Here is a 15,380-nt window from a genome sequence, read left to right as displayed (position 1 = left end):
CTTGGATGAGAGTCTCCCCTCCCCCCCCCTCTATCAACAGAGGGGACCCCAAACCTGACAGAGGCAGCATGTCCTGTGGGACACGTGGAAGGCACTTAAATCTACGTCCACGTCGCTAAAAGATAAAAGGTTGAGAGGTTTTCACGGCTGCCACAGGATCTGTATATAGTTTAGAGTAGATTGTACGAGTTCTTCAGTGAAGAGCAGCTGTATATTTTTTTTTTCCCAAAGGGTATAATAGCACAGTAAGAGCTTGTACACGGTGAGGAACAGCCTGGCATTACCAGCCTTAGGAGGTCAAATTAAGAGCAAAATGATCCATCAATTAGACAGCAGCAGGCCTGTAAGTGTAGCTGCTACAGCTGCTGCTGCTTCCACAAGACAACAGCTCACCATTAGCGCCGGTCACAAATGGCTCCTATACAAGCGTGGTCACGACGCATCACGCCATATTAGATATCGTTCGTTTACTAAACCAGTGGCGACGAGAGACACACGTGTACGGTACATCCGAGATGAAATCTTTTATGCTTTTGTTTTAACTTCCATTTCACTCTCAGATCTTTTCAAACTAACATCCACTCGGTCGTCACTTCATTGACTTGGTTTGCACTGAAGCAGCCTGCCCCTCAGGACTCTGTGAGACCTCAGCGCTCCGATCATTCCTCTAAACTTCAGACACATCAGTGCTACAGTCATCAAATCACAACGCCCCCCCCCCCCCCCCCCCCCCCCCGTCCACACATGTAGAGAAAACGTGACTACTAATGCCTCTGTACTCTGAAACAACAACACATGTCACCACGATAACTCCCAAGGTCCTGATGACTGTATCTTTTAGTTTTTTATTCTCTTTATTTGTATGATTACTGGTTCACAGGATCAGTATTATAAGAAAGGGGACGTTTCATTTTCAGGAGACCATTAACAAATGTTACTACCCTCATTCACTGTATATTGTTCTCTTGCAGGCAAAGTCTTTAAAAAAAACTAAAATGCCTTTTCTCATCATGAATTGCCAAATTATGCAAGCATATCCACTGCATTTCCTCATCAGTCTTGTGCCAGATTCCTTGAAAGATTTCCTTTTATAAATGTGTTAATTTTGAGGAAATAGAAGAAATATTTGATTTTGTGATATAGCATAACATTGTAGGAGGGAAGGTTCAAGGCTGTAATGATATACAATAGAGTTTTCCAGTTGAAAAGGTTACATTTCATATATTTTTCCCCCGCTGGTGAGTTACTGTTAGTTTCCTCTGTCCTGTCAGGCCCAGCAGCTTTAGGAAGCGGTGATATATGCCCTCCTTTCCCCGGGCCATACAGGGCCTTATAAACCCACTCAAAAAATCTTTTCTTATGGGATTTCCACTGGAGAGTTTTTTAAATTATTAAAATCAAATTAAATTTGGCCTTCACAACAGCTTGGGTAATGCAAATTAAAGATGCCAGCTGTGGCTGAAATTTAATGAGTTTGAAAAGATGTTGAGTTAATTTCATTCTGCCAAGAGAAAGAATGAAATTTGATTGAACGAAATTAAAACAGCGAAGGTTTGTGGATGGGGAAAGACCGTTTGTGTGTGTGTGTGTGTGTGTGTGTGGCGTATGAGCCTAAATATACATATCCACAATGAAATTCAGAGGAGGGGAAAGTAATGAAATGAAAAATGACTAAAAATCCAAGAAACTAATTAATTGAAACATTTTTGAAATAGCAGAAGTGACTGAAAGTCCACTAAAGAACAAAAGGAGACGCTGAGTCCAATCTCCTGATGATTCAGCTGCATGTGGTCAAACTGAAGTTTATTTTCTACGTCGTCTTCACTCCATTTTTATCTTTTATTTTTATATATTTGTCATTTCATCATGCCCTTTCAATCTCTGAGCATGCTCAAATAGGGGGCTGGGAGGGTTAAAGATTATGGTACTACTAGTATTAACAATATGATTCTTTAACTATGGTTTGAATGCTAAGGATAGTAGCTTATTATGAATATGAAATCTGTATATTATGGAAAATCAGCACAGGACCTTTCTTTGGATACATATAGATTAGGGTTTGAAATGGGGGAGGGGTCGGGGAGGGCGGGGGGGGAGGGTAGCTTTATAAAGATGTTAACTTCCTGGTTTCTCAGCACAAAGCATACAAAAACATATAAACAGCAGGATGGAGTCTGTGAAGAAGACTTTACTGACATACAGGGCGCAAAAAGAGGAATCTCAGAAGTATTCTTTAAACCTGGAGGAGAACATGTAGTTTACAGGTTGTATTCTTTTTTCTTTCTTTGTTTTTAATAAAGGAAAGCGCCACCTGTTTCTGTGGCAGCGTCAGTACAGCATGGATTAACTGACGGGGGAAGCAGTATCTTTTTATAAAAAAAACATATTAAAAAAACTATGTGTTCTGTATTAGCCTGAGAAACCAAACATTTTTCCCCTGTTGAAATTTCTTAATACTTGCTGCTTAGATTACTTCATATTAATGATTGATGATTAAATAATTTTATAATTATCGGGTCAAGTATGTAACTTGATGTTTATTTATTTATTTATTTTATTTATTTATTCAGCCACTTTTCTTTTACGGTTATGGTAAGATAAAGATATGTATCAAAAGGAAATGCTTATTGGGGCTTTTCTCTCTTTCTCTCCTTTTTTTCCAATTTTACAATAAAAATTCAAACAGGATGTTTTGTTTCTCACACGTGTATGATGTTGAATGGCGTGCTGATCCACGCGGCGAAGAGAGGGGGAGTAGTTGCACAAGGATTTACTCTCAAGGACCTTCAAAGTTTGCAGATGTTTGCAACCTCTCACAGCTCGCCACCCCAGAGTGTGTTACTTCTGCCTCATCCCTGTTAAATGATGAAACTGTGATGATGGTGTCATTGCCCTTTAAAGGTTATTACTGCACATTCACAGCTTGAAGTTTTGTAAACATTTTTATTTTTCACATGAGCCCATTTCTGCTGCTCTCACGCCGGGCAGGAGTCTACTTTGGTTATTCATCATAAAAAGCTGGAAGCTTCGGGAGGAGGAAATGGATCCCATTTCATACTCGGTACGGAAACCCAGCGGTGCAGGATGTATGATTTGGATCATCTGTTATCGTAAGAAACTGAAGGCTTTACCAGTTAGCAGGTCACCTAATGCTGCTCTGCTGCAGGGAGACGCACTGCAACTGAAAATGTGTGCCAGGACAAATATGACGCGCGAGCAGAATTCATAAATACAACCATGGAAAATAAAACACAAGACAGTTGGGGGGATAGTGGATCATGGAGTGGCTGTAAGAGAAAGAAGGGTGGGAACAAATAATAACATTTTGACGAGCAGGAGGCAGTACATCCATATAAAGAAGGCAGGGTTTACATCACAAGCTACAGCATTGCCCAAAAAATCTGATGCAACATCTGTTGACTTGCCTCCACATGCACTTTGTAATCCTCCTCTTGCACTTAGAAGTCACCGTAGTATCAGAAGCAGTACAGCTGAGACATTCACACACAGAGCAGCGATAGGTATGAAAAAAAAAAAAAAGGGAGTGGGAGGGGCAAAAAAGTAGAGCCACTGGCTCATGAAATAAATTGTCCCAATTACAATAAAGTGTGGCTCTTGGTCAGTGTGCACGGCAGGCAGTTCATCTTTATTACAATCAGTTAATGAAAATCAATCCCCCTCCTGATAAACTCTTATCTCCACGGCCTTTGCGCGCCCCTCGTGCGGGGAGATAATAAATTAGGGTAATATTGCCTTTGATGAGGGAGTGAATTGCAAATTATTGTAACTTTCCAAGATTTATGATGCAGATGCTTAATTTCCGAGCTGGGTTTTTCGGGGCGTCAGGGTGCCGGGGGGCCATTTGTTAAAAGTTTGGTGACACAGGCTCGTTAATAAAAATACACATTCAGACAACCAGGTGTTCTCTACTGTTACAGTAGCACAGAGACGCTGCAGAGGTGGCAGGAAGTCCCAGCTTCTAGGTTTTTGCATGCTGTTTCTATTTCACCTATAAAAAGCAGATGCACATGAAGAGAAACCCAGGGGATGCAACATGTTTGCTAAAGTAAGACTGCCAATCATACAGTGTTATCCCCCCCCCCCCCCCTCCTCCCCAAATCTCCATCACACAACACAAGCCACGAGCGTATGATTTGATATGTAGGTCAATACCCATTCTGGAGTGAGCCAGTGTGTGAGATATGTCTAGTTGCTCGCTGTCACTCCGATTATTGAGGAGACATAGAAAGATTGAGTTGGTCAGGTATGAGAGAGCTTGCAGCATGAGATAGCTGTATAATCGCTGCGACTAGAGCAGTCAAACCCCCCCCCCCCACACACACACACACACACACACACACACACATACACTGAGAAATGAGTAGCTTCTCGCTCTTTGTTCTGCAGCAGTGACCCACGTAACAGGGTGCAATGTATGTGTATGTTGAACGTCTTTTACTCGGTGCAACAATCTTAATCTGAGTGCATCATTAAGCAAAATGCTTCAGCGAGAGGAGGTTAAGGGGGTCTTACGAGTCAGCGGGAGCTGCAGGAATGATGCAAGGTGATCTTCTAAGGAGAAGGCAAACACAATCTCACAAGAGCAGCCGAGTGAGTTCACAGCCACAGCTGATCAACATCACATGCATGGTTCAGCATCAACACATCTAAGTAAGGTGTTTCACTATTCACTAAGGTGCTAGATTCACTATTCCTCATCTACATGATCTATTATTATTATTATTATTATTATCGCATAATATTTATCTGAGGGCTCCAGTTTCCTCCCTAACTGGAGTTATGGCACCTTAAATATCAATATCCCAGTAATGTGAAGCCCCTTAATGCTCTGAACACTTGATCATCTTGTGATACAAAAGTGTGTCCTCATCAAGGCCACCTCATTTAGGTCTAAGGAACATCTTGCATTAAGACAGCCATCAATCTATCCATTATCAATCAAGGAGAGGACTCACACACCACTATCTATTTATCTTGCCAAGTGCTCTATTAATATCAAATTAATTTCCCCATTGAGAGTATCAATCACTCAAGCAGTTTTTTCTTAACTCATTAGCTCGGTAATTGTCCTTGTTTACACGGGAAAGTCAAGATAAGATGGCTCAAAGAGGCTGGACGAGCAATCTGTGCACGCTTCAGCAGCCTCCTGCAAACCTGTGCTGCGTCGACCACGCCGATGGAGAAGATTTAACACATTCTACATTTTTAGTATTAAGAAAAAATTCAATCTCCACTTAAAACAAATGAGCTTCCATGTTCAGTAGTTGTGTCACCTTCTTTGAGCAGACTGAGAGGACGCTCTCATGGGGCCGTTATGTAAGGCTGGTGCTGCCTGGCAGTGCTGTCAGATGGCTGCATCTCAACAGATGACATCAATAAGAACCAGGCTGGAAGCTTTTTACTTTTGTTTTCAAATTAAAAAAAATAAAGTTGAAGGACAAACAGCTTACAATGCCGTCAGCTAAAGTTGCAACTCAACATTTAGAGCAATAAACATTTAGATAAAAGATGGTGAGGTGGGAGAAGTATTCAAATCATTAACTAAACGATATGATAACATTTGTATGTAGATTAATACTTTTTTTTAAATGATACACCAACGCTTTTAATAACCAGAATACAAAGTATTGCTTTCCTAAAATAAAACGTGTGTGAGATATCTGACGTGTGGTCGCCGCCAGTGCCGTTGCTAACGAGGCTTGTGAGCCAATCGTGAAACGACGTTGGCATCACGTGGTATCTCTGTGTCGTCAGCGAGTCTTTGTAGTTTCCAGTTAGCGACCTTCTCTCCTCGACCGCTAAGCTAAAGCTAAGGTTAGCTAGTTAGCTAACCGGGAGTTCACACCTACACTGAAATATCCAGGTTGTGCATTGAATTGGCAACCAAGTGTTTCGACGTGAAGTCAATGGAAGGAGGGGAAGTGCTCCATCTAGTGGCTGACTGTCATCAGTTGCACCTTTAAAGCTGCATTATGTAAATATTTGACCTTAAATAAATGGCCTGGAGCGTTGACGGTGTCGTGCCAGAACCGGAGCTACGGAACCAGGTGGGTAACTGAATATTAGCCGGCTCGCTGTGTCTTGTTTCGTCGCACTTGCGTGATGGTTGTCCGTGTTAGCAAGTTACAGCTGTCCGTATTCAAGCAAGCGGTGTGTAAGTCTGTTGCACTCTGAAACTGTAGGGCCGCTAAATCACAAGAATAATTCCTGCTTTCTAATCCTTACATAAGTTAAAGTACAGACGTATTATCAGCAGTCACATGTCCCCTGTGACGGCATGACATTAGATTGTTAGTAGTCGACTAATACAACAATGTGTAAAGCAGCATTTTAAGTTGTAACTGCTCAAAGTGAAGCTAAGTTTTCACCACTTTATATACAGTTTAGTCCAGTGTTACCCAACCTAGGAGTCCGGCCCCTTCGAGGGCTCACGAGATGAATGTGAGGGGTCGTTAGATGATTCACGTGAGAGATGTTGGATCAGACGTGTTTGGGTCTTGAACATGACAGGTTTCATATATATGAACAAGAAGGGTCACATAGTTAGGAAAGTTATTGTGTTTTAGAAGATTATCATAACTCAGTGTGGAATAATGACGCAAAGAAGAACTTCCTGTACGACATGAAAGTGCGGAACATATAATGGGTGAACATAGTGACCTTCCATTGGCCAGCTCCTTCTCAAGCACGCAGCTCGCTGTGCTGTTGTCTTACTTTGAAGAAATGGGACATGGAGAGATTAAGTATGATTGCATGTGTGGCAAAACATTCTGTCACTCAGATTAATAAAAGGACCAAGACACTTTTAACTTAATTCAAGATATAAATTAAATCTACATCTACTAATTATAGCACATTAATTCCTAATGTCTTCATAAGGAGTGTGCAGGAGCTTTCTTAATTGCATTTTTGATGGCGATAAAAACCGATCACATCCTTCTTCCTAATCATAGCGCTCATTGTTCGTGTTGCGCAAATATCAGCAGCGTGCGTGTGTGTTGACTCTAACCTGGTGTTAAACCACAGACTAAATCCTATTTGGAACCATGCAGCGCTCTGGCAGACAAAAGCAAAGCCAGCAGCCAGCTCAGCACTCAGAGGTAACATTTACACAGGGGACTGAGAACATACTGTGGATCCCTACAGCTACACAACCAGCTTGTCAAAAGTGTCTGTGTACTACGAGCTGTCAGGCCTTATGGACTGAGGACCCCACCAGGACACAAGTGGTACTAAAGTGGTATGCTGCCACTGTAAAACACTATTGTTTTTGAAACCTTCATAACCCGCTTGGTTTAAAAAGGGACAATGAAAGCAACATCTGCACACAACAAGTTACCATGATGTGATGCGGGGCTGCACAATGCATCGCTAAGTTTTGCATCATGGTGATGTCAACTTGTGCAATAAACACATTGTGAAAGACTGCGATAAAGCACTCAGGGATTTAGAGTTAGTTTATAAATAGTAGAGTAGAAAACTTAACATTTGAACAGATTCTTGTTTTATTGGAGCCTTTGGTGTTCAGCTTATTTCCTTTGTATTTTAGCAGCATACTGAAAGCAGAACCGAGTACACAATACTGTGTATTTATCGCAAGTAATACTGTTTTGCAATATTAACCGATATCGCAAATTTTCCTCCTAATAATGTGCAGCCCTGATATGATGTGATGGATCTCTGTCGAACATATAAGAGTGAGAAAAAGGAAGAGCAGCCCTTGGGTTCGGAGTGTCCAACACTTTAATACAGAAAATTACAAACACATTAGTTTACTTTTCTTACAAAGTCTCAAAACAACCTACTAAAAACACAACACATGTAAAACATATTACAGTTAAAACATCTATACACAGGCAAATGTACACAATATAAAACACATATATACACTCTTTTAATATATTATTATTTAAAGATTTGTGTTTTGTTTTTTTTAACCTTTTTGTTTGTTTTTTTAAACTGGAAGTCCAACAGCTTGAAGAGGGAGCGGAGTGTTTCACAGAAGAACTGTTGAATATCAAACAGACATCATATATTATGGATAGGTAGTTTTTACATACAGTTGTTGGATCCTGTGTATTTAAAATGCCAATTTTCTGAAATAACGCTTGAAATGGACCAAAAAAAACAACAACATTTGAATAAAAACAAAAGTTAAAACCGTAAGTGCTGCTGATATGACTGGATTATACAGGAAGCTCTGCAGAGAAACTGTTTACACACAGGGTGGAGTTACATGTGCAGCTTCATACGTGGAGTGTTTGAAGGTTGTGCACTATGATGACTTTTCTATTTACACGCAAACTCAATGCTGTTGAGCAGCTGTGACATCGGCACACAATTATGAGTTTTTAAAGATGGTTGCATATGGAAACAACTTGTCGTACTGGACCCCAAATCACACTAGTTCATGTCTGTCTGTCTGCTCTTCAGCTGATGTGACTCGTGTGTGAATCCACAGACAATGTGACGAAACACCATCTTTTATGAGTGTGAAATCCTTCAAATGATAAAAACAGAAAAAGATCACAAAATTCACAAATTGCCCCGCCCCCCGCCCACAAAAAAAATGAAAGAATACAAATGTATATGTCTGAGCTTTAGTCACTCGTTCCTCAAGCTGGTACTGCTTCCACGTTGTGTTCGTCTCCATGTTTCTCTCTTTTTTTTTTTACAAAAGCAGCAGAATGAGGAGTAGGAGTGAGAGCAGGGAGCCGTTACCTACTGCAGCCGCCTGTGTGCGACGCCCCTCGGTTGTAAAGACGAGGAGTCCTCGGGGGATTCTGCCTCAGTTTACTCGGCGGCAGCGCCTTTAAATCCTCCAGAGCGCCGTAGGCTGCCATAGAGAACTCAGGGTCTCCTGTGGTCAGCAAGTCAAACACACAGGACTGAAAGTACACGTCCTCCACCTGCAGAGTCTCTCTACACTTGGCCGTTGCCCGCTCTACGGTGTAGACCTGGTGAGGAGGCCGCAGAGAACCCAGCTCTGTGTTGGTGCCCTGCAGGCGGGGCTGCAGGCTCTGACGGCCCAGCGTGTGTTCCTTGATGAGCTCGTTGCGTGGGCAGCCGTGCAGGCAGAGCTGCAGACCGCCATTGCCCTCCGAAAAGTCCAGGGTGTCCTCTGGCATGCGGATGGCAAAGGTCAGGTAGCTGCCCACACGTCGGACGATGATGGAAGTGCCGATGTAACGGGCCTGTATCTTCACCTGCCGGACCACTCCGGAGCCGCCGCGCTCTACGACGGTCAGACTGCCGCTCTCGCCGCCACTGCGAGTCCCGTCCTGAAAGGCCAACGGCAGATCGTCCGTGGTGGCCTGGTACACCTTCTGATCTGTGCAGCCCTGGAAGAACTTGAAGATCACAGTGATCTGAAATAAGAGGAACAAACAATATGAGCATTAAGCAACAGATTCCAACACATCACAATTCTTAATGTACGATGCATCTTAAATATTTATCTCTGCTTACATTCAAAGATAAGCGCTACAAAAGATATGCACTAATTCATTTGACTCAATAAGAGCAGTACCAATTCAAACCACATGGTGGCAGCAGGAAACCAAACATTGTGACCGCTGTGGAAGGTGTTGATGGCACACACACACACACACACTGGCCCTTTTTAAAGAGTGATGGTGATTGCTGTCAGTGGTCCACAGGATTCTTACCACCCAAAGAGAACTGCTCAAATAAACCACAACTACAATCATTGTGTGGTCTTCTTACCTAGAACAAATGACTAACACGAAAGGCAATAACTCCACTGAATGTTGGCTCAAACAACACAGCCTCAAATCCTCATGCATCTTCCAACACTTCCACGCTGGCACTCAGTGACTGACTGTGATTTGTATTCCAGCTGAGCTTTGAAAAATTGGGCCCTAACCTCTGTTTCTTCAAAGTATCTTGACAAAGCGGTGGCTGTGGTTGCGTTTACACTTACGGGGATACCGTATTTGATGGATGATTTCCTGTCTTAAGTCTGACAGTTGCAAACAACTCCAAAAGCATGATGGGGGCATGCGGGTGCTGGCACAGACATACCCACGCTACAGGTTTGCATTAGGCTGCACAACCAAGGACACGCTGCAAATGCCTTTTGAGAGAGTGCGTTCTGAAATCCCTGGTGCAATATTATAGTTTATTGTTTCATATCATTTGTTTTAAAATTGGTAAATGTAGAGAGGGAATGACATTACAGTGGAGAAACAATATTTACTATAAGCATGCAGTTCACATAAAAGCAGCGTGAACCTTTTTTTAATGGACACTATCTGTGCACGGTGAGCCTTATTTACCAATGTGACTTTCAGGACCAAGGCTTCAACAATTCAAACACATGTAGGGCATGAAAAACAGCCTATTTCATTAAAGGATCAAAAAGCCTCACTGCTGTCCAATTATTCCTTTATTTTTCCACATTATTCCATATTTACGCAAAAAAAGCACCCAGTTAATTATTTGACCAGAGGGGTGAAAAAACATTCCGGTTCGTGGCGGTGGAGGAAAATGTTTGAGTGAGCGTTAATCACTACCATATGACCACCCATGTGTTAAAGGTAGAGCGCTCAAGCATGTCTGTGATTCAGCACCGCTCAAGGACTCCCCTCCTCTCTTTTCCCCTCATAGATCTGAAGGAACTCCAAGACGAGAGCAATGCTGGAGGCTCCAGAGGCACCGTGGAATGACTATTAACTTCACATGTTGATACTTTATGGCAATACTTGAGCGAGCACGCCAGTACTCAAAGACAGCCTGCTCATATTCGCCATTAGTTTCAAACTTTCTTTAAAATATTCAAATCGGTTTGTTTCCAATACTGTTGAAGGTGGTTGTCGTGGGAAAAGCACAACCTCACCAAGAGTCCCGACACAAATCTGAGGAGCTGGGATTTCTTTAATCTTTGATTTTTCTTGTGAAATCTTAGATCGATCTATTCAGACCTCTAGAATGTGTTCAAATGAACCAATATAAAAACTCAAAACACATAGAAGCTGCTTGGTTTTAAAGTGTCCCACACGCCAAGAGAGTTGAGAACCGCTGCGCTACACTAGTGCTGCAGCTAAACATGAGTTTGAATACTCTACATCCATCCTCACCTTGCTGGTTGCTGTGGCGCTGGAGCCGAGGACAACAGGCACGTTGGTCACCTGCACCGACAGGAAGCGGTTGTCAATCAGAGGCCACGCCCCTTCCACCTTGCAGGTCTGAAACTCGTCGCGGAAAGTCCGTAGGTGCGGGTCTCCGAATAATCCACAGTGGGCATATTTCTTCTGCTGACCGGCCGAGCCCGACATCAGGACCCGATTCTCGTAGTCGCACAGCTCCGACACGACTGGACGAGATGTACTGGGGACCTTGGCGGAGGAGGTGGGCCCATCGCTGGAGCAGTTATGCTGAGAGAATAACTCCTTAATGCGGAAGACGGCCGAGTGGTAGACCAGGTCACCCCTGCAGCTCCTTGCCTGCCGCCGGGTGCACAGAGCATAGGCCCTCAAGGCGATGCAGTAGTCCACATCCAGAGACATGTCCTCCTGCAGACCACTAGAGGGTGAGGTAGAAGCCACATACTCTGTGTTGCAGCGCTGGATTCGACACTGCTGGCAGTGAGCTGGAAAACAAAAACGATGAGAGTCAACATTTTGTGTCACAATTTCTGTGTGAATGTGAATCTCTCTCTCTCTCTCTCTCTCTCTCTCTCTCTCTCTCTCTCTCTCTCTCTCTCTCTCTCTCTCTCTCTCTCTCTCTCTCTCTCTCTCTCTCTCTCTCTCTCTCTCTCTCCTCTCTCTCTCTCTCTCTCTCTCTCTCTCTCTCTCTCTCTCTCTCTCTCTCTCTCTCTCTCTCTCTCTCTCAAAATGTCTACTAATACGTTTCTTAAAACAACGGGTGACATTTACGGATGCATTACCTCAACACACGATGCAGCAGTCAAAAGCTTTCCACTATCAAGTTTACCTCAAACAGGAGAGCTATTAAAACCCAAATGAGTGAGCTCACGAGGCCATGATCCCACACTGTGCTCCGGAGTCAGTCAAATCTTATTTCCCTCAACTAGCCCTCACAGAAATAGCACGTAGCCTCACTGTAGGAAGGAAAACCAACCTGTGTTAGTTTGCCTGAGGGTGTTGAATGTGGTTTGGCTGTTGCTGAAGTAATTGAAGTCCATTAAGCTACACTACATGGCACGGCAGGGCAGAGTATGGGGGCAGATAACTTCCAGGGGATCACAAGAGAAACATCACAAAGAGTCACACTTGTTCAGCAACTCGGGGTCCAAACTGGAAGCTAGAGGGAGGAGGTGGGGGCAGCAGAGCACAGCATGTGATATTTGGGTGGTATCGCCTAAATTTGGGGCTTCCTGTTAATATGACTCACAAGTGGGATATTCATTACTAAGAAGAAAAAAAACAAAGAACTACAACTATTCCTGAGGGAGGTAAACATGTGGATATTCATCAGGCTTATGTCAGTGTGTGGGATGTCTCATATGCTGACTGGGATATTAACTCCTTTTGTGGATATATTTTCCATTACAGCTCAACACCATCCAGCACGTACAACACATACACCACTTCTACTGCAGAAACCCAGATCAGTTGCAGCAGACTGCTCTTATATTAAACATAATAATCTTCTGTTTACTCCAACACTCCGTCTAATCTCCCAACAGTGTGGACAAAGACAACAGGATAAGCATGGAGATTTCACACCAGGATACATAAATATCTTTACACCGTTTCTTCCCTTTCACATATGTCTGATGCATTGAAGGGGGGCATGAGAGATGATTAATGCAACTCAGTCGCTGCACTTTAACACAAGCTCTGATAAAAAACTAAGATGGAGTGCGAGAGGTCAAGTTAGAGACATTCTGCATCCCTCCTCTAAATTCCAAAAGGCCTTCGCCGTCTCGCTGCGAGGTCACCCAAGTCTGCTGTGATTGACACTTTCGGACAATCACTGCCTGCACAGCCATCAACAACCGTGCACCTCCCCAAAGGGTCTTTATGCTCTGGCACTTGGTAGGCTAGCAACAAGTGTGAGGACCATGTGGGACATACAGGAACAAGCAAAACGACCACACAAACAGCACTAGTATATTACAGGGTAGTAGATTTGAGTAAGAGCTGGAGATAAAGACACCATTTTTGCATATTGTAACCATAACACATAAACGTTTAGGTGCTACATCCAGTTACAACAAACTATTACAGTTTACATCTAGGGGTCTTTAGATATAATCAACATTGTTTTTATCACTTTTATGTTTTATCAGGATTTAATTCTTATAACAAGATATTAAGGTTTGCAGTTTGTGTCAAATTAAATAATGCATTTTTAATAAAATGATACATATCAATATATTGCCAGTTGCTGTCAGGTGACTTTTGTATTTTTACCAAAATAAAAGTATATAAACTGCAATGTTTTAAGATTTATTTTACTGAATGTTCAAACTTTATGTAATATCACAAACAGTTGAAAACAAAACTCCGTGAAAGTCTTATCAAAGAAGTCAGAAGTGTGTCACAAACATTAAGAACTGGCAACATAAATGTCCAGAACCCAAACAAAACATCAGTTTGGTGCGGTGGTCTCCGGTCACGCTCAGAGGCCAAAGAGTTGGACCCCCATGCATGGTAGCTAACAAAGTTAATAAATGAAGAACATACCATGGTCCACTTAGCTTTGCGAAGACTCAATCAGTTAAAAACTAAGTGTTAAAGTGACCCGCGTGACTGGAATAGTAATGGTGACCGTTTGGTGTCCGATTAGCAGCATTTTCTGGTAAAATAAATAAATAAAACAAGCTCCGTAGTTTGCTTTTCAGTTGCTAGCGAGCTATGCTAACTGGAAGCTAAGCCGTAACTTCACACAACTTGATAAAACCATAGCAACTGCGGCGCTCGTGTGTCGTAAAACGTGATGACCGTTTTAGCGGTTGGTGACAACTTGTCTCGTGCGTTTTGGAATTAAAGTTCAAAAAGACGTCCGTTAACTCGTGCGGCTCGGCTAGCAGAGATGCACAAGTGTTGGGCTGGAGGCTGGGATACAAACAGGACATTACTTTGTCCCCGGAGCGGACGGGATACTTTCAAACAACCGCGATGTATCTCCTTCTTTTTATTAAAAACACCCAAAACACTCAAGTTAGTATGTTGGAGGTATGTTAGGGGGGGGGGGGGGGGGGAGGTTGAGTCCAGCCACACAACGCGAGGAAAAAAAGTTAACTTTTTCCACCTCCATTGCGGGGAGAGCGGGACACAGCTTCGCGGCGCATGCAAGGAGAGGAGTGGAGGAGCACGGATTGAAAAAGGCTAAACACTTACCTGGTCGAAACAGCAGCGAAAGTAAAACCATCGTCAACGTTACACAGTCCAAAAGCTGCCGCTTAGCCGTGATTTGTGATCCGCTTCTCCCCATACCAATCCATTCAGTTAGAATGGAGTTCCTCGACTGCTTCTCATCGACGCTGCCGCTGCGGGAAATCAGACAAAAAAATTCGTCTTCCTTCCCAAACGCTGTCATTCAAAAGGGGCCCCTGTCTTCAGGGCGGCTCTACGAGGGAGGGGTCTAAAGCGTAGACGGGGCCCCCAGAGGTGATTGCTGGCCAATGAAACACTAATTATTCACTAACTACTTGATATTTACATGTAGTGGCAATTACTGGGTGTAAAGATAGTGGAAAAGTGCATTCAACAACAGAGGGAGAGGGAGGGTTATAAAAGTGTTACAACCGCCTATTATCTATACATATACAATATATACATGTTAAAGTTCAGTAATCAGAAGTAATGCAGCTTTTCTCATGCAGAGCTGAAGACAGATTAGTAGACATTGCACTTCAAAGCACCAGGAGACAACTGTTCTGTTGGACCCCCCCTCCTCCTGAGGACAAATGTTTGGTGTTTTCAGCATTATGCAGGATTCTCCCACCTGTTGTTTTCTCACTCCATATTTAGTGCTTTAATAATAGAGTTTGTTTGCACAATTGTGTGTGTGTGTGTGTGTGTGTGTGTGTGTGTGTGTGTGTGTGTGTGTGTGTGTGTGTGTGTGTGTGTGTGTGTGTGTGCAAACCCTTGCTTAGTTTAAGTAGTGCATTGTTTTGAAGGTAGAATTGATAATATCTAAGTTTCTAAGGCTGAGGAAAATATATTGGTAACCTATAACATGGGATTTCCACCATTACTCTGATTATAAGTCAATAAATGGCGTCTTTTGTCATGTTTTTGGTTACAACGCGGTGTTTTACTTAAACACATGGGCATTGTCTGTTCTTGTCACTTCACAGAACTGTGTCACAATTATTTTCTCTCAGCAAATCAGTGCGCTATTCATTTTTCCATTACATTTTCAGT

General features: G+C 42.8%; 1 protein-coding gene across 2 annotated transcripts; it reads right to left on the bottom strand.

Annotated features, from left to right (window-relative positions):
* Window positions 1–7,746: 7,746 nt before the first annotated feature.
* rgmd (RGM domain family, member D) lies at window positions 7,747–14,550 on the bottom strand. Of its 2 annotated transcripts, none has more exons than XM_029430492.1 (3): window positions 14,352–14,550; window positions 11,121–11,632; window positions 7,747–9,389 (listed from the first exon to the last, which is right to left on the bottom strand). In XM_029430492.1, the coding sequence occupies exons 1-3, from the start codon at window positions 14,548–14,550 to the stop codon at window positions 8,739–8,741; spliced, it is 1,362 nt and encodes a 453-aa protein (XP_029286352.1). In that variant the 3' UTR covers window positions 7,747–8,738. The 2 variants fall into 2 exon arrangements, with proteins under 2 accessions (XP_029286352.1, XP_029286353.1); XM_029430493.1 differs by lacking the exon at window positions 14,352–14,550 and adding an exon at window positions 13,695–14,092.
* Window positions 14,551–15,380: the final 830 nt, after the last annotated feature.

The sequence above is a fragment of the Cottoperca gobio genome, chromosome 4 (assembly GCF_900634415.1).
Source record: "Cottoperca gobio chromosome 4, fCotGob3.1, whole genome shotgun sequence".
NCBI lineage: Eukaryota > Metazoa > Chordata > Actinopteri > Perciformes > Bovichtidae > Cottoperca > Cottoperca gobio.
This window is presented reverse-complemented; position numbering and strand designations above follow the sequence as displayed.

What these genes read in the sequence shown, in the direction of transcription:
- rgmd (XM_029430492.1), bottom strand. Translation starts at nt 14,550, where the DNA reads ATGACAGCGTTTGGGAAGGAAGACGAATTTTTTTGTCTGATTTCCCGC. An exon ending in TTCGCTGCTGTTTCGACCAG is followed by an intron (nt 11,633 to 14,351) that starts GTAAGTGTTTAG and finishes TTTGTTTTCCAG; the next exon opens with CTCACTGCCAGCAGTGTCGA. An exon ending in GCGCCACAGCAACCAGCAAG is followed by an intron (nt 9,390 to 11,120) that starts GTGAGGATGGAT and finishes CTCTTATTTCAG; the next exon opens with ATCACTGTGATCTTCAAGTT.